Source organism: Salvia hispanica, chromosome 1 (genome assembly GCF_023119035.1).
Source record: "Salvia hispanica cultivar TCC Black 2014 chromosome 1, UniMelb_Shisp_WGS_1.0, whole genome shotgun sequence".
Classification (NCBI taxonomy): domain Eukaryota; kingdom Viridiplantae; phylum Streptophyta; class Magnoliopsida; order Lamiales; family Lamiaceae; genus Salvia; species Salvia hispanica.
The window spans coordinates 44754603-44774365 of NC_062965.1; the positions used below are offsets into that span (position 1 = coordinate 44754603).

General features: G+C 43.9%; 1 protein-coding gene and 1 long non-coding RNA gene across 2 annotated transcripts; one reads left to right on the top strand and one right to left on the bottom strand.

Annotated features, from left to right (window-relative positions):
* Positions 1–14378: 14378 nt before the first annotated feature.
* Positions 14379–15290, top strand: LOC125198027. Its single transcript, XM_048096494.1, has one exon. It carries the CDS (start codon positions 14379–14381, stop codon positions 15288–15290), a length of 912 nt encoding a protein of 303 aa, XP_047952451.1.
* A 2-nt stretch (positions 15291–15292) lies between these two features.
* Positions 15293–16399, bottom strand: LOC125196635. Its single transcript, XR_007171917.1, has 2 exons — positions 16269–16399; positions 15293–15524 (listed from the first exon to the last, which is right to left on the bottom strand). It is a non-coding gene; the product is annotated as an uncharacterized LOC125196635 (long non-coding RNA).
* Between the last annotated feature and the right edge of the window lie 3364 nt (positions 16400–19763).

Consider the following 19763-nt stretch of genomic DNA (forward strand, 5'->3'; position numbering starts at 1 on the left):
GTGCTGCGGCCGCTGGCGGCTGATCTGCAATTGTGTCCGAATCAGACTCGACTGGTTGTGAAGTTCCTGGCGGACCGCTGTGAAGATGTGCAGCGGCCCGCTGAGGATGATCAACGGCTGGCGAGGGGTCAGTTGGTTCCTTCTCTTTCTCTTTCCTCCCTATTGCAGTGGCCAAAATCCCTATATTGTATTCCAATTCTACCACTTGTGCGACAAGACTTGCGAATCCTAGCTCTAAAAGGTCGGTGTTTCTTTCCAAATTCATCAACCTCTAATTGGTCACCTTCCTATTTTCTTGTACCTCGATGATGCAAATTTCTAACACTTCCTCCCAATTGGTGCGGGGTTGTTCCTCTTGCTAATTTCTCTCTCTTGTTGTAGACTCTCCTGTGTATGTCTTTCAAGTTCTTGTACTATGAATTCAAGTCCACGGCACCATTGCTCGGATTCATCATTGGTGGTGTTGCGCTCCTTGCTCTCCTCAAGTACCTCAAAAAAATATAAATCAAAAGAAAAATAAAATTAAATAATATTACACTCTAAATTAGTATAATCAATAATAAGGCTAATTTCATGCATTGGTTATAGGGTTAAATTCTGCGATTTCTCAGGTCTAACAAACCTTTTTGAGCCAGGTGTGTAGAGAAAATGTCAGCCCCAGGAAGAAGAAAGAGATCGCTTGGTGAGGAAGCTGGCAAGGAAAATTGAGCAGAAGGATGAAGAGACACTAGACCGAGGAGCATCGATTGGAGGGAAAAATAGGAATCACAAGAACAGTCTAGAGGGGGAAAATTCAGGGGGATTCTTGATCATCACTTTTCAGCTCCTAGCTTAGTTTTCCACTTTTTCTCTACACACTCACACACTTAGGGGGAAAATTCAGGGGGGTTCTAGTTTCATCGAAGGTTTGGGTGCAACACCGTCTCTACAGAGGCGAAGAAACAATTGTTTTTAATTTTTTGCTTACTTTTGATACTCACCGAGTCCTCGTTGTTCGAGGCTCGGCCTTTTTATTATTGCTATCGTTAGATACTTCGTATTTCGTGATGGATATCACTGTTTGTGTTTCGGTTTTCTCATCATGTTGTTTTGGGTTTGGTTTGTTGATTATTGTTGGATGATCTGAGTTTGAAGTTGTGTTGTAAGAAATTGTTTGTGATCGTTTGAATCTACGTAGACTTGTGAGGATCGAAGATGGAAATGGTATATGGTTGTTGTGGATGGCTTTGATCCGGAGTAGATTAAGCGTCCCGTGGTTGGATCTGTTTGTTTGTGTTTCATTTAGTTGTTTAAATTCTGCATTCTCATTTTGCCTCGTCTAGTAGTTGTAGATCTGCTTTAGTTTTATCTGTTCTTAATTTCTGTCGGTTTAATTTGGTTTACTTTGTTTCGATGCTCGCCTTGCTCTGTTTTAGCTGGTTGTTTCGTGCAATATAATGGAGAAGATGATGTCGCTGTTAGTTAATCCTTTAGTTAGTTATTTTGCAGCTTTTTAGTCGTACTCTACCTTTTCAGAAAATGGTCCCCACGTTTAGCTTCTTTCCCGAGTCTAGGTTAATTTAGGAAATTGTTCATTAGATCTGGTAATTGTCTTGCTCTATTTCGATTTAATATGCATGTTTTTAAGTCTATGCCTAGATCTAGCTGTTAGAGTAAAATATCTCAATTACCAAGTCCAGGAATTAGAGCTCAACCCCAAAATTGCGTGGCAGTAGCCAACAAAAAAATAGTTCCCGAGTCTTCGAACATGGTTACTTGCGCATTCATCTCTGTGGATTCGATCCCTACTTCCATGTACTAGTTTTTCTTAACTAAAGCGGGTTGAGGGTTTTTGAAGAGGGAGTTAAGATAGTGATAGTGTGTCCAACAACAGGTAGCTCAAGGTTCTCTAAGTTCCTAAACCCAGTGTCTAGCGGATTTCCTGGATTCAGGTTTTCTTCATTAGTTTTTTAGAACACGCTTTCGCTAACCATCATTAGCTTCTAACAACCAAAACACGACTCTTCAAATGGCGCCGTTGCCGGGGATGGATGGCGTAAATTGTTTACGTGTTTGAGGATTTGGTGTATATAGTTTAATTTTTGTTATTTGTTTTTCTTGGCAGTGTATGAGTGAGGGCTCACGATTTGGGAACTGGAGTAACCCGTCTGGGTCAAAGGACGCTTAAGTCAGGTGGCAGGTTAAGGAATCGACGTCCACTATCACCACCAGATCAGGGTTTACGACAGTAGATCCATTCCCATTCGAATCAGAAAGTGAGAAGGAGTGGAACTCTTCAGGAGGAGAGGACCCAAAGTCGTCTACAGAAACAGAGCAATCCAAAACCGAGGAAGAGGAAGGCGTAGATATGGCACACTTGGAGGATCCCGATCCAGAGATAGGTTCACTCACCGCTCATCTGGACGGTGAGCCCGTCCATGCCATAGTCTCGAACCAGCGCCAGAGGTCCATTGATATCAAGACAAACGAGTTTGGTAAGCTGTGTAGTATCCAAAAGCGACCCAACGAGGCTACTGAAGAGGACTACCGTTTGTGCGCAGTCCCGTTTGCCCTTAAGGGGGAGGCTAATACTTGGTTGTTGAGGCTTCCACCAGACTCGATCAACACATGGAAAGACTTCAAGCTGGAATTCCTGGATTATTTCTTCCCGTCCAACAAAACAAATGCCCTGAAGAAGGAGATTCAGGAATACAAGCAGGATTACGATGAGTCCCTGAGTCAATACTGGTCTCGATTTAAGGGGCTGCTCGACGCCTGTCCCAACCATAGGATGATGGAGGCTGAGACCTTTTACTTGTTCTATGAAGGAGCTAATCCTGAGTCGAAGGACATAATGAATTCCTCGAGCGGGGGGAATTTTACAAAAAACAAGGCAAGTGAAGCACGGGAGATTTTGGGAAGGCTGATCGACGCAAAGAAGGTCTATGATCACCTGCGAATCATGAGGAGAGGTTCAGCAAACGCAATTAAGGAACAAGAAGGAGAAGGAGTTGGGGACATGATAGATCGGTTGGAGAAGGCACTTCTTAGCGCGATTGAGAAAAAGAATTCCCCGACCTCGCAGGAGAAAGAGAAGCCGACAGGTCAGAGGAAAATCAAGTCCAGCTCTATTATGGTCCACCACCCGATGGAGAGGTCCAAGCCCAAGCAAATGCGGTGGGGAATTGGAATCAAAGTAATCAGAATACAAACTGGAATTAGTGGAAGATTAAGGAGGCAACATGGAGAGACAACCCTTGTTTTAGATGGGGAGACGGAAACCAACAGCTCTAGCTACAGTACCCCGGTCCAGCAGAGAACCAGCAGAACTGGCCTAGCCATGGTCAGGATGGACCCCAGCATAATTCGAACTGGTCAGGGAAAAACCAAGAAGGACCAAATAACTGGAGTTATCGCAATCAAGGGGACCAATCCAATTGGAACAACAGGAACCAGAGTAATCAAGTGAGCTCTTATGTGCCACCACATCAAAGGAACGCCACCGGAAACAATCAGAATTTCCAGCATGCGCACCAAGGAAATCAAGGGTCAGGAACCAGTTCAACAACAATCAAGGAGGTCAGGGTAATTACCGCCCAAATCAGGGGAGCGGACCGAGCCACAGTCAGGGGTCAAGCTCAAATCAGTTGAACTACAAACCTCCGAGGAATCTAGATGAGATGGTGCATGACCTAGTCAGCTCTCAACAACACATGTAGAACAATATGCAGGCAAACAATGACGTGGTAAACAAAATCCAAGATGCTCAACAAGAGAGGACACGAAAGAAGGATACCAGCTTCAGTAAAACCACCTGACCGTGCAAATATTAGTCAGATAACTTTGAGGTCAGGACGAGGCTATGAAGGTCCGGTGATGAGAAAGGATGAGAACACACCTCTATTGACGAGCAAGGAAGGAAAGATCCCTAACCTAGAGGGCCCTGAGGTAAGCAATGACAGAGTAGAAGACGGTCTTTGAAGATGCTAATGTTTTGGTTATGAGAACGTGTTGGTTAACGAGAGAGTGTTCTTGAGAAAATACTGAAGAAAACCTTTAGTCCAGAGGATTCTCTAGACACTGGGTTTAGGAATTCAGAGAACCTCAAGCTACCTGTCGTTGGGCACACAATCGCATCCTTAATTCCCTCTTCAAAAACCCCCAACCCGTTTAACTAAAAGAAACTAGTACGTGGAAGTAGAAATCGAATCCACAGAGATGAATGCGCAAGTAAGCATGTTCAAGGATTTGGGGTGGTATAGCTATTTTTGGGTTGAGCTTTTTATCCTAGACATGGTAATTGAGATATGCTATTCTAACAACTGGATCGAAAGAACTACTTCCTAAATTTACCTAGACCTGGGAAAACAATTGAAAATACGGATGAAAAGCTGGAAAGGTAAAATACGGATGAAAAGCTTGAAAACAACTAACTAAAGTACTAACTAACAGCGACATCATCTTCTCCAACAATTGGCATGAAACATCCAGTAAAAACAGAGTGAGAACGTAATTCGAAATGAAGCAACAGAAATTAAAGCGACAAAATCGAAGAACAATCAAACCTAAGGCAGATCATGGGGGCAATTCACTTCTGGGTTTGGCCCCCTCGAGAGCCAGACTGGGGTGGGATTCCGGGTCGGGTCATCTTCACCTTCTTCTTCGCCGGCAGCTCCGGCTCTTCTTCCTCCATCTCTTGCTGATCGGACACTGGCTTCTTTAACGTTAGGGACTTTGATTTGGATGGGATTAACACTGGCTTGGACGCGGATGGGTGACCACTTGCTTGAGCGGGTGTGGGGTTCGCTAGAGGGAAGAACTGTTTTGGCCGGGCTGCTTGACCTCACTGCCGGATCCAGGAAGAACCTTCTACTGGGTCAGGGGGAGTGTCTTTTCCAACCATTTAAACATTTTCATTATCAGCTCCACAGCCTTCGTCATCCGCTCATTCTGTTTGGAGGACTTCACCGCCAAGTCTGCAATATTCCCTCGCAGTGTCTTCACCTCCTCTTTGTTCCCGCTTAATTCCTTCCGCATCCCACCAAGCTCTCTCACCATCTCCTTCCTCATCACTTGCATTTCTTTCCTCAACTCTTGCACATCTTTCCTCAACTCCTCGACCTCCTCACTAGGCACGGCCTCCACCGCCTCCGTCTCCGTTTTCACCTTGTCTCCTACCTCGTAGAAGAAAGTCTCTTTCCCGTGAGCTTGGAGCAATCCTTTGTTGAAAAAGTATTCAACGCTGAAAGTCTCCGGGGGCTCGCACATCACGACCAAAGGAGCGATTTTGGCTATCTTCATGTTGATGTTCCGTTGGAGGTAGGCGCCGAGGAGATGGCAGGTATACATATGTCGAGCAGGGTTGCTTGTCATTTGATGACATGATTGAGCCAACTAGTAGCCTAGATGCACCTTCATGCCTTTCGCCATGCACCAAGTGAAGTAGAGGTCGGTAGTTGTCATAGCTGAGTTCGCCGTTCCCATTAGATTGTAGCTAATAAATGTCTGGGCGAATCGGAGGATGCGGTCTTCAATGTGTGAGGCCTTGGAGTAGCTAGATTTGAATGTCCCCGAGTTAGAGTGGGTGACCAGCTCCCATGCTGCCTGCACTTTAAACCCTGGTGTGTTCTTTGGTACGCTGACCATCCTCTCATTCCAGATGCCCTCGTCATCTTCAGCCCTGGAAAACAACCCCATCCTCAAGGACCACTCCCTGATGCTCATCTCATATTATTCATTGAAAAGCCTGAATGTGATGGAGTTCGCGTCGAGGTCAGAAGTGTTCTTTAGTTGGAACGTTGAGAAAAACTCCTGAGCTAAGTCCACCGGCACCTTTGCCTGGCTGTGCTTCAATAACCACTCGAATCCGATCGCGTATATACACGCGCGGAAATCCTCATCGCATGTAATCATCCTAAGCTCATTGGGATTGTACGGCTTACCTGATTTCGCCATCTTCCCTGCGCTACATCTCTCCTTGTATGTGGTTGCCCTTTTCTGATCATCAAAGTGTCTCATCGACTCCAGCAGCTCCCTAGTCACCCAAACCTCCGGGCGCTCATGGCTAAACTCCTCATCAGATTCTCCAAGTTCGGAATTGGACCCAGGAGTAGGCTCGGCTTGTTCCTCAGTAGAGGGAACTTCAGTCAATGGGGAAAGTGGCTCCTCAACCTCCTTGACGGAGGGAGCTTTCCTTGACCGCTTTAACTGGGTCGCAGCTGCTTTTACTTTCCTCGTCCTTTCCTTGGCCAGGCGACGATCCTCCGCCTCTTCAGCTTCTGTCTCTCGGGCAGGGAACTGCTCTTTCTCAGAATAGACCAAGTCATCCACTTCGTCTAGTAGACTCCTCCTGGCCTTACGCCTCTCTGTTCTCTCGTCCACCCGGGGTTCGTCTTCTTCCTGGTCATCCACCAGGTCCACGATCAGATTTTGCCCTTCCTCAGCCGGCTCCAGTACTCCAGTATTGTCGGGGTTTGTCTCCTCCAAAAACTCTTTTGGGGTTTCCCCCACATCATTCACCATTGGGGTCCCCCCCTCGATATAAACAGGGGTTTCCCCCCTGACATCACTCGGGGTCGCCCCCTCCTCCATTGGTTCAGGGGTCACTCCCCTAAAATCCTCTGGGGTTTCATCCCCCATCTCCATAGGGGTTTCCCCCTCAGCCATCATTTCTAGAACAGGGGTTTCTCCCTCAGCAATCCTTTCCAAAACAGGGGTTTCCCCCTTAACAAACTCAACCATAACAGGGGTTTCCCCCTCAGCAACTACCTCTCGAATAGGGGTTTCCCCCTTTTTCTCACCCTCAGAGTTAGGGTTTTCATCTCCTTGTCTCTCGGAATCCACCGTCTCATCACCATCTTCCAGTCCACCATCTGCCGCCAGTTCCCTTGTCGCCTCTTTCTTGTCCGCCTCCTGTGAACTTGTGCTTGGAGCGGTTTCTGCCTGTTGAAGACCAGAGTCCGGTACCCGGGTTGAAGCTTGAGGCTTCTCGTCGTGGGGAATTGCGGGTTCGGCCGCCGAATCAACAGGGATCATCGGCGGTGGTGTGGCATTCGCGGTCGTCATTAGGCTGGCTGAGAATAGGGCGTAAACCTCCTTCGCTTTCTCGACGCTTTCCAATTTCTGCGTCAATTCCGCCAGAAGAACCGCGTCGTAGACCTCCGGCTGTGAACTTCTTGTGGCCTGAGTTGGATCCATCTTTGTAAATTTGAAATCAAAAGAAAACTCGGTAGAAATCGGGTTAGGGTTTGTATTTCTTGAGAGAGAAACGAAGTAGAGAGAAGGGAGAGAAACTGTGGTTCGTCGTTTGGGATTATTGGAGAGAGAAACTGCCGGTTGGCCTTTTTGGTGAAAAGATGGTGCGGTTGCAGGCGTGATGTAAGCAACCGTACACCTCCCATAAATATCGGCCAATTTGAAATTCGAATTATCTCCATCCCTCCTAAAATTCCTTCTCTAGACTCTCCTTTCCTAGCTGATTTCCCTGACCACGACTTTACACTTAAAAAGAAATTGAAGATGCCAGACTCCTAGGTCAAGGATAGAATACAAGACAACGGTTTTCCTACACATTCCTTTTGAGTATTCCCGAGAACCCCTGGTTCAGTGTATATATTTAAATTGTAAACCAATTTACCTGAGCTAGGAATTCATCGAGAATACTTCCTTGTCTGACTAGGTGATAATAGAGAGTGCGCATGGTGGCACTTTCTCCACTACACCCAACTCAAAATTATCCCTATAGACTTTCACTCTATGACCATTAACAAGGAAAGGGACAGAGTTAGAGGCACTTCCCTGGATCTCTACTGCTCCATTTGCGCGGAGGCCAACAATTGTATACGGTCCGATCCAGTTAGACTTCAATTTTCCTGGCATCAGCTTGAGCCGGGATTGGAAAAGGTGCACCTTCTGTCCCACATGGAGTTCCTTGACCCAGAGATTCTTGTCATGCCATAACTTTGTCCTTTCTTTATACCACATAGCAGACTCATAAGCCTCCAGCCTCGGTTCCTCCAACTCTTATAACTGGAACTTCCTTTCCTCTACACAAGCCGAAGGCTTCATATTCATCTCTTTTACTGCCCAGTATGCCTTGTGCTCTATACCCACGGGCAGGTGGCACATTTTGCCAAACATCAGCCTATAAGGCGACATTCCGATAGGAGTCTTGAAAGCAGTTCTGTAGGCCCATAATGCATCACCGAGCCTCTTACTCCAGTCTTTCCTTGATGGATTAACTCTCTTCTCCAATATTGCCTTGATCTCGCGATTAGAAATTTCTGCTTGGCCGTTAGACTGAGGGTGGTACGGGGTAGATACCCTATGGTGAACACCATATTTCTTCATCAGAGCCTCGATGGTGCGATTACAGAAATGTGTACCTTGGTCCGAGACGATGGCTCGAGGAACTCCGTATCTGTTGAAGATTCAATGCCTTCAGAAATTTTGCCACCTCCTTCTATCCATTTAGACACATAGTCTACTGCAACCAATATGTATGTGTTCCCGCAGGATGATGGAAATGGTCCCATGAAGTCCATCCCCCATGGAAACGGGACCTTGGGCATCTCGTCCCTCCTTGTAATTTCCCCTGTCTGTTGGCACCTCTCGCAACACTGACAAAACACGAAGGCATCTTTATTAAGCGTCGGCCAGTAGAACCCACTATCCAATACTTTCCTTGCTGTCTTCCTTGGTCCAAAGTGACCTCCACACGCCTAAGTGTGGCAATGATTTAGCACATCTCTTTGTTCCCATTCGGGAATGCAGCGTCTGATCACTTGATCTGAGCACATCTTCCATAAGTACGGATCATCCCAAAAGTAATATTTAGCTTCACTTTTAATTTTCATCTTCTGGGCCCGGGAAACTTCTTCTGAACTTGGCACCTCTCTCGTGACCAAGTAGTTTGTCAAATCAGCGAACCATGGTTCTGCGTTTAGTGTTCGCTTACGCTTGTCGGATTCTCCTAGACCGGTAAATGCCAATACTGCCTCCCAACTGATTCATCTAGGGAATTCCCCTAGATGATACAAATGCTCTTCAGGAAAAGCATCGGGTATGGCCTCTTCCGTTTCCCCTTGAAAAATTCTGCTCAAGCGATCGGCTACTCTATTCTCTTTTCATCTTTTGTCTCTCACTTCCCAATCAAACTCCTGCAACACCCAACGGATTAACCTCGACTTAGACTCCTTCTTCGCCAGTAAGTACTTTATTGCTGCGTGATCTGTGAAAACTATAACCCTCGACCCAAGAAGATAGGGTCGGAATTTTTCGAACGAGTATACGACAGCCAACATTTCCTTCTCCGTGGTATCATATTTCTTCTGAGCTTGATTTAGAGTCTTGGACGCATAGAAGATCACATAACTTTTCCCGTCTATCTTTTGCCCTAAGACAGCTCCCACAGCGAAATCACTCGCGTCGCACATTATCTCAAAAGGGTGATTCCAGTCTGGCGCCCTGATTATTGGTGCTGACACGAGTTTGTCTTATGCAATTGAAAGGCCTTCTTGCATCCTTCGTCAAAGACGAATTCCACATCGTTGTGCAACAAATGAGTGAGCGGTTGCGTGATTTTCGCGAAATCCCTGATAAACCTCCTATAAAATCCCGCGTGACCCAGGAAGCCTCTAACTTCTTTTTGGTTCGTGGGATAAGGTAAATTTGATATCACATCTACCATTGCCTTGTCCACCTGTATTCCTCTTTCAGAAACCACGTGACCCCAGGACAATACCTTCAGTCACCATGAAGTGGCATTTTTCGAAATTCAAAACTAGGTGCTTCTCCTGGCATCTTTTCAATACTAGGTCAAGGCTGGCCAAACAAGTGTTGAATGAATTCCCGTATACGATGAAATCATCCATGAATATCTCAATGCATACTTCAAGCGAATCCGAAAAAATACTGATCATACACCGCTGGAACGTTCTTGGTGCGTTACACAACCCAAACGGCATTCTTCGGTATGCATACGTACCAAAAGGGCACGTGAACGTGGTCTTCCCTTGATCTTCTGGGTTAACGTAGATCTGGAAATAGCCACTGTATCCATCAAGGAAGGTAAAATACTGTTTGCCAGCCAACCTTTCTAACATCTGATCAGTGAAAGGTAGGAGAAAGTGATCCTTCTTCGTGGTCTCATTCAGCTTCCTATAGTCGATGCACATCCTCCACCCCGTCACAAGCCTAGTGGGCACCAACTCGTTCTTTTCATTCTTGACAACCTGTATTCTAGACTTTTTGGGCACCATATGAACAGGACTGACCCACTCACTGTCCGGAATGGAGTAGATGATCCCTAGAGAGAGCAATTTCAACACCTCCTTCAGAACTTCCTCTCGCATGTTCGGATTCAGTTTCCGTTGTGCGTCTCGGTGAGCCTTCACACCCTCTTCTAAACGGATGTGGTGCATACAGAGATCCGGACTGATTCCTACTAAATCAGAGAGGGTCCACCCTATTGCTTTCTTGTTCCGCCTGATCACTTCCAACAATTCCTTCTCCTGCTCCTTAGTCAAGTTACTGTTGACTATCACTGGGAATGCCTCATTCTCTTCCAAGTAAGCATACTTGAGACCTGGTGGGAGTGTCTTCAGTTCCTTTTTGGTGTCGTTCGTCTCCTGGGGCAAGGGATTTTTTTCTGCAATATTAGGTAATGTCTCCTTCCCAGACCCAGGAGAATTCTCCAGACTAGCCACATGGGCTGATCCCCTTGATCTAGCTGACTCAGAATTTTCACAAAACTCCATGATGGCTTCTGTTAGTTCCTCATCTGTCAATTCCATTGTGTTCATTGTTGCACACCACCCTACAACTTCTCGGTCGATTAAATGGCTCAACTCCGAGTTGTCAATTTGTTCCTGTATCAATTTCGTCTCAAGATATTCTTGGACCAGGGGGTTAATAACATATCTAGCATACAAATTCTCAACATCTAATGGCCTTTTCATTCCTTCATCTGTGCTAAATGTATATTTTTCCCCATTATAGTCCAAGCAAATCGTTCCATCAAAGACATCAATAATGGTCTTGGCAGTGCGTAAGAATGGTCTCCCTAAAAGCACGTCACTAGACTCAGCAGACTCATTATCATTCATTTTGATAACATAGAAATCAGCAGGATATAGAAAATCATGCACCTTAACTATGACATTTTCTAACACACATAAAGGACAAATGCAAGTTCTATCTGCTAACTGGATTACCACCTTGGTAGCGACCATCCTAACCCCTGTCAGTTTCTTGTAGATCGAAAGCGGTAAAACATTTATAGACGCCCCTAGATCACACATGGCATGCTCGACTCTGATGTCCCCTAGAGAAATGGGTAATGTAAACATACCTGGGTCTGTGCATTTTGAAGGCATCCTTCTCTTTTGTATCACAGCAGACACGTTTTCCCCGATCACAATCTTTCCGTCTGGCTTGGTCTTCCTTGCTATGAATTCCTTGATGAACTTGCTAAAGGCAGGCATCCGAAGGGCTTGCAAGAAAGGCAGGTTGATTTCCAGCTTGCTAAAAATTTCCATGAGGTCCTCTGTATCATCCTTCTTTTTCTTGGCTTCCCCTCGGTATGGAAACGGCTTCGCTCGCTTCACCGCTTTTGTGGAACTCCCAGCTGGGGTTTCGCCAATTTCCCTGCTCACTTCCTTACTTTCTAACTTAGGCTCTGGATCTAGGAAGAATGGATCAGCCGCTCGAGGTAAAGCTCCCTCCAAGTCTCCTTCCTGAAGGTCATCTTGAATAGGTACTTCTCTGGTTCTAGAACTGTCCTCGTGAATCACTTGGTTCTCCTTCCCTTTACTTGCCTATGCAGGTTTGTCTTCATCGATTTCTAGTGTCGGTCCTTCATAACCCCGCCCTGATCTCAAGGTGATCTGACTAATGTTTGCTCGATCAGGTGGCTTGACTGTGGCAGGGAGTTTTCCTTCATTTCCCCGCATCTCATTCATAGAAACCGCAATCTGAGACAGCTGCTTTGCCATCATGTCCATGGCTGCTTTGTGCTCCAACTGGGCGTCTTGCAGTTTATGCACCACGTCATTGTTGGAATGCAGATTATTCTGCATGAACTGCTGCGAATTCACTAGGTCGTGGACCATATCATCCAGATTCCTTTGTGGTCTGGAGTTTAATTGATTCGAATTCAACCCTTGACCTTGGTTCTGCCGATAATTCCCTTGATTCCCTTGGTGGTTGTTGTACTGGTTGCCAGGTCATTTATTCCCTTGATGGTTAAGTTGGGAACTCTGGTAATTTCCTTGGTTATTCCTCTGGTGTGGTGGCACATAGGAGCTCCCTGGATTGTTCTGATTCATGCTTCCCCAATTAGTATGATCCTAATTCCTGTATCCCAATTGCAGCTGTCCCTCCTGGTTCCTTCCTGACCAATTGGATTGCTTCTCTGGAGGATGTGAATAATTTGTTATCTGCAATGGAGGTAGACGTCACCAAACCGAACCGGCCCGGAACCGCGGTGGCGGTTCGGAACCGGATAGGAGTCGGCGGTTCAGGCGGGCCGGTTCAGGTTCCGAACCGCCGGTTCGGCGGTTCCGGTAGCTTTTCAGGGTTTAGGGTATAGGCATGCAGGCGTAGGCATGCCGACTAAGAGTATATATATATACTATCTATTTACATTTATAATTTATTGTTTTTTACTTTAACTTTTTTTATTTAAGTCTTTTGATTCTTTTTTAGTTTCAATTTTCAACATTTGTATTTGTAATATCGAAATTCACATATCGTTCAAATTTGTATGATTGTATGATTGTTTCAATAAAATTCCAATTGTTCCAACTCCAATGTCGACTTCTACTCCATTTGTCAATTGTCATTCTCGTTTTATTTATTTATTCGATAGTACAAGACTACAACTACACCTACAACTCTACAATTAGTACTATACCGGAATAAAATTAAAAATAAAAAATAAAAAATTTGGCATTGAACCGGCGATCCGAACCGGAACCGCCCCAGAACCGTCTGGAAACCGCCGGTTTTTAACCAGCTTGGAACCGTGACTGAACCGGAATCGGAACCGGAACCGCCTGACCCTAGGCGGGCCGGTTCAGGTTCCATATTTTTTTGAACCGGAACCGGCGGTTACGAACCGGGAACCGGCGGTTCATGAACCGTGGTGACGTCTAAATGGAGGTGGTGGACTTGGATCATTGTCAGTCCATCTAAAATTAGGGTGATTTCTCCATGGGGCGTCCCTTTGCTTTCCTTGATTCCAACTTCCATCCGGATTCCAGCTCCCCATCGAATTCGCCTGGGCCTGGTACTCTCCGTCACAGGGTTGACCGTAATAAGGTTGCAGTTGCCTTTCCTCTGGACCGGAGGGTTTCTCATTCTCTGGTGGGGCATGAGGGTTGTACTTTTCAATTGCATTTAACAATGCTTTCTCCAATTTATCTATCCTGGCCTCCACTTTCTTGTCATCTTGTTCTGTTACTGCATTGGCCGATCCCCTTCTCAAAATGCTCCGCGGGTTATCATAAGACTTTTTCGCCTCGATCAATCTCCCCAAGGTCTCTCTGGCTTCACTTGCTTTATTTTTGGTAAAATTTCCCCCGCTCGAGGAATTCATCAAATCCTTTGATTCAGGGTTCGCACCTTCGCAAAACAGATAGTAAGTCTCTGCCTCGATCATCATGTGGTTCGGACAAGCATCCAACAGTCCCTTGAAACGGGACCAATAAGAGCTTAGAGACTCATCATATTCTTGCTTGCACTCCTGGATCTCTTTCTTCAAAGCGTTCGTCTTGTTGGATGGGAAAAAATAATCCAAGAACTCCAGCTTAAAATCCTTCCATGTGTTGATCGAGTCTGGTGGGAGCCTCAACAGCCAAGTATTAGCCTCCCCCTTAAGGGCAAACGGGACTGCACGCAAACGGTAGTCCTCCTCAATCCCCTCATTAGGTCGCTTTTGGATGCTGCACAGCTTACTAAACTCGTTTAGAAATTCGTAAGGACATTCATTCCTTCGTCCAGAGAATGTGGGAAAAACCCCAAGCACATTTGTCTTAATATCGATAGACCTCCGGCGTGGGTTCGAGACTATGTCATGGGCGGGCTCACCGTCTAGATGCGCGGTGAGTGAACCTATCTCCGGATCGGGATCCACTAAGTGTGCCATATTTGCGTCTTCCTTACCCTCGGTCTCATAATGCTCTGTTTCTGTGGACGACTTCGGGTCCTCTTCTCCTGTCGAGTTCCACTCCTTCTCACTTTCTGATTCGAACGGGAATGGGTCTACTGTCCTTAACCCTGATCTGGTAGTGACAGTGGACGTAGACTCCTTGACTTCCTGGAGCTAGCGACTTCCTTCACACACCTGGCTTAAATAATACGTTAGACCCAGTAAATGGTGACTTTTCATCACATAACCGATGCATGAAGTTAGCCTTATCAGTCTTCGAAAAAGGGATCTGGAGAAATCACTACCTTGGATGGCCGATCCATTTTTCTTAGACCCGGAGCCTGAAGTGGAGATTGAGGAAGGAAGGAAAGAAGTCGGTGAGTCATCCGTCTCAGGTCTGGCAGGGACGTTGAAGCGTACGAAGCCATTCCCTCATCGAGGGGAAGCCAAAAAGAAGAAGGACGACACCGAAGACTTCATGGAGATTTTTGGCAAGCTGGAGATCAACCTGCCCTTCCTACAAGCTTTAAAGCTGCCTACATTCAGTAAATTCATCAAGGAGTTCATAGCAGGAAAGACCAAGCCCGACGGGAAAATAGTAATTGGTGAAAATGTGTCAGCTGTGATACAAAAGAGGAAGATGCCATCAAAATGCGCAGACCCAGGTATGTTCACTTTGCCTATTTCTCTGGGTGACATAAAAATTGAGCATGCTATGTGTGATTTAGGAGCCTCGATAAATGTGTTACCACTTTCGATATATAAGAAGTTGATAGGAGTGAGTCTGTTGGATACGAAAGTGGTAATTCAGTTGGCCGATAGAACATGCATTTCAACCAAAGGTGTGTTGGAGAACGTGATAGTAAAAGTGCATGATTTCCTGCCCCCAGCTGATTTTCATGTGATGAAAATGAGTGATAATGAATCTGTTGAGTCTAGTGGAGTGCTATTAGGAAGGCCATTCTTACGCACCGCTAAGACTATAATAGATGTGTTTGATGGATCGATATGCCTGGATTATCATGGGGAAAAATACACATTTAACATCGATGAAGCTATGAAAAAACCATTGGATGTTGAGAATTTGCATTCTGTCGATGTCATTATGTCACACCCCAACCCTTATGACATATGCACAACTATAAATAAATTCAAAATTTAGAATAAACAATCCACACGTATTATATAATTTTAAAATCCAACATTTATCAAGTACATATTTCACAACATTCTAAACGGTAGTGAGACTCTCTCACCACTCTGTATACAATACATTTATCTACATGCAAAAATGATGAGGAGGAGAAGGTTGCCAAAACGCGTCAGCCGCCAACCCTTATAACATGTGCAATTCCTACGACTCATCTCAACAAAATACTTCACTCATATCTTATTCCTGAAAAATATTAGTGGTTTATATGAGACACAACTCAGTGCATATAAACCTTACCTTTAATTTCACACACAAATATCAAACTCATTCTTCCACCAACATATATCACCAGAAGTAATAAATATCATAAACAATTTCACATTCATATGCATATGCCTCTCCGTTCTTTTCATTATTCTGTGACAGATCAAGCCTGGTATCTGCCCGGGATTTCCATTGTATACGACCCGAAGGTCCCTTTTCATTATTTGACCTTTCCACGAAGGCCCCTCTTTGCTTTTTGACCTTTCCATGAAGGCCCCTATTTGCATATTGACCTTTCCACGAAGGCCCCTCTTTGATTTGACCTTTCCACGAAGGTCCCTCTTTGCATATATTCTTTGACCCGTAGGTCCATTATCATTGAATATGACCCGTAGGTCTATTTTCATTACCATTGATATCAGACCCAGGGCAAGATTGTCACATATCCTCTTTAATTCCATGATTCAAATAATTTCAATATCATACATCAATATATTCATTGCACCAATAACATTTCCATATATTCCATCAATTAACTCCAATACTATAAATAAACATATGCATTATACAAATCACATATCCACATCATATTCCACCACCAATATCAAATAACCCATAACCATTTTAGTCTCACATCATATAATTTAAATATTCACTCCAATTTAACATATAGCAATCAACTACATAAAAATATATAAAATCAAAAGTGTAATTTATACACACCTGAAAGATAATCTTATGAACCCATTTGATTCTATCTCCTGAGCTATAATATTTGAACCTGTGAAATTATGAATGTTTGTTGCCGGTGACCCTTTCCTTTCTTCTTCTTTTGACTCTTTCTTTTCACTATTTCCTCCCATTCAATATTATCCTCCTTTCGTATTTTTCCAACTTAAATTATATCTGTTGCCATAGGACACTAAGCTCTTAGAAATTACCTTTGGCCTACACGTGGCCTACACCTTTTCATCTATAAGTTATCTTCGTGTCATTGTAGCTATTTTTTTCATATTATTATTAATTAACAAATGAGTAAATATGACGCAAAAACCATATCCAACTTGTCTCTAACTTTGGTAACTAGTTACTTTAGTTGTGCAAGTATTATAACAAAAAAATATTTGAATCATCTCACACCACACACGTATAGTATACTACCATTCCATTTTCTCTATATATTTATTCATTATATATATATATATATATGTACATATCATCCTGCACATCCCTTTTATATATTAATTTATCAATTTTAAAATAATAAAATTACACTAATAATATATATTAGGTTAGAGATGTTACACATTAACCCCCTGGTCCAGGAATATCTTGAGACTGAGTTAATGTAGGAACAGTTTAACAATTCGGAGCTGAGACAGTCTGTTGACAAGGAGGTGGCAGGATGGTGTGAAACCCTATTAACTCGGAACCTGACAGATGAGCAGATCAATGAAGCGATCAAGGCATTCTGCCACCAACCTGTGTGTGTGCGTGTCAACTGGTCAGGAGGGTGCCTAGACCTACCTGTGTCGTTGGGTCTGTGCCTAAAACCTCTGGTCGACAAATATACCTCAACCCACTTCTACTGGCTAGTATAGTCGAGTAAGGGTCGATCCCACAGAGATGGATGTAGGCGAAGTGCAATTGCAAAAACATTTTGGAAGGGTTGGTTAGCTACCACGCTTTATGGGGTTGAGATTAAAAATAGGCGTGAAATGAAATGAAACCTCTATCTAAAGTTGGAAACTTGAACTTGCAAATGAAAACAGAACTAATGCCTAAACTGACCAGTAGGTGAAAATGAGACCTATACCCCTCCTGACCAGTAGGTTAGGGTGGGCTCTAAAAGCTGCATCCTAAAAGAAATTAATATGCGTGCGTAAACTAGGGTGCGAGTGTGCATGTTAGAAGCTACTAGACGAAACTTAATAAAAATGGCTAGACAAAAGGTAAAGGGAATCAAAGGACATGCTGGTTGACTGCCTGCTGCGTGTGCAGAAAAGCTGTAAAAGTGCAAGTACAGAAGCAAAAAACAACAAAAGGAAAACAAGTGGTCTCATTCTTTGATTGCGAAATTTTCTTCTTCACCAAGCTAAACTAACCAGATCTAACAAACTCCATTGATGAATGCTCAAGTTCAAAAATTCGTGAATGCAATATTTAACTTGAAATTGAGAACGAAAGCAAGAAAAACTGAAATTTACGCATACTGGTCAACAGGACAAGGTGACAGAAACAAGTAGAAACGAATTCCATGCATTTTGAGAGATTTAAATCGATTAAAACTTGCAAACACTTAAGGAAAGATTAGATCTAACTAAGCTAGGTAGATTCAAGCACTTAAGCAACAGAAATCAACATAAAACTACTATGTTTACCAGATCTAGCTAACTAGAGAGATTTAAAGCAATAACAAAGCTGAAACTCAAATAAAACCATAAAAACTTAACTTCATTCAAACATTCAAACCAAAAGATGCTTCAAACAGATTAACTACTAAAATCCGAGACAAATGCAAGTAAAACAAGTTCTTAAACTAAGAAAGCATTAAAAGAAAGCATGTAAATGGCTGATGGCTTCTTCTGAAACTGGAACTGGACTACGGCGGCTGGAATGATTCAGGCATGATGACTCCCCGCCGGCTGGTGGCCGGAATCTTCATGGCAGGCTGCTGGATTTAGAGAATGGAACTTAGAGCTAATGGAGCTATTCTCCCACAAAGTGTTCCCAAAGTGATTATAAAAGTGATAAGTGATGAGTCATTCTTCCTTATGTTCAGCACCTATTTATAGGGTGGCTTGCCCTAATTTCTAGGGTTGCCTCTTCATGCGAAATGACAATTTCGCCCCTCTTTAGTAGTTGATTGTTCCAAGCAAGTCCTTCCTTCTCGTGTCCATTTCTGCAGCATGCATCCTGGCCAGTTTGCACCTTTTCTGCTCATACTGACCAGTTTGCACACTTTTGCTGCTTTTTCACCCGAATTCCTTCTAATCCTTTTGATTTGATTTAGTACCTCAACCTGTACACTTTAGCAACTATTTTGCAGATATTATCAAATAAAATACGTTATACTGACCAATAACCAAGGCTTAGAACGAGACTATTTTGCTCACACTTAATACATACTTGTCCTCAAGTATGAAGAAACAAGCCAACTAAAAACAATGAGTTGAGTTCGCAAGCCTGGTTACCTCCTCTGACCGACCTAAACTAAAAAGAACAAAAGACGCAACACTCTAAAAACCTTAACGCAAATAGTAAAAACACTAAAAGAAAAATAACACATAAATGAAAACACATTAAAACACATTAAAACACATTGAATAGGCTATATTTTCAACCATTCTTCCCTTGAAGCTTGATGTCAATCCGGCTGTAAGCAGCCTCGAACTTCTGTCGCCCCCCTTTTCTTTCCCAGCCAGTATATCCGGTTGTCAAGATTGCCCAAACCCTCAGCCAGACACTAAATTCGCTCAGTCACTCATTCCTGACCATGGATATTAGGACTGTTCTCTCAATATGCTAAACCACGGATGCTTCGAACTTAGATCTCACGAGCAGCTCCTAAGGGTCTTTATTGGCTTGTAACGGGGCCATGGGCTTGTAATGTTTGGGTTGGATGTTCCTAAGGCTCTAAGGTTTTGAAACAACACTATTTTATTCTGATGCGGAGGAGCTGTGTGTATTCAGGCGCTTGACATCTCTTCTTGCTTGGCTTGAGGTTTTTCACGATTTGGCCTCCAACTGGTCTGTAGACATCCTTTGTGGCTCCGCCACCTTTATTCCTTCTTCTCTCTCTTTTTTTTTGGTCCGGATACTTTTTTTCATGCCATTTTTTTCCTTTTTTCTTTTTCGTGGCTTTGCCACCCTTATTCCTTCTTTTTTTTCTTTGGGACCAAGTATTTCCTCCTGGTCAGTTTTTTTCATTTTTTTCTGCTCCTTTCTCCAGCTGGTTTTTCTACCCTTGTTCTTGGTCAGTTGCTCTGTGCCTTATGCGCTTCATACACACAGTCCCAGTGGCTAGTGGGTTATATCGGGGTTTAAAGGTGATGGGCTAGAAAAAAGGTTTCTAAGGGAAGATTTTTTATTTTTTTATTTTTATTTTTTTTCAGGGGGGTTTTCCTATTGCCCTTAGGATTTTGCTACACGCGGTCACTTCACCCTAGATCTCATGTGGCAGCTACTCTTCTTCTTTTTGCATTTATAAGATGTTTT

Coding starts and splice junctions, on each gene's coding strand:
- LOC125198027 (XM_048096494.1), top strand. CDS start 14,379: ATGCATGAAGTTAGCCTTATCAGTCTTCGAAAAAGGGATCTGGAGAAA.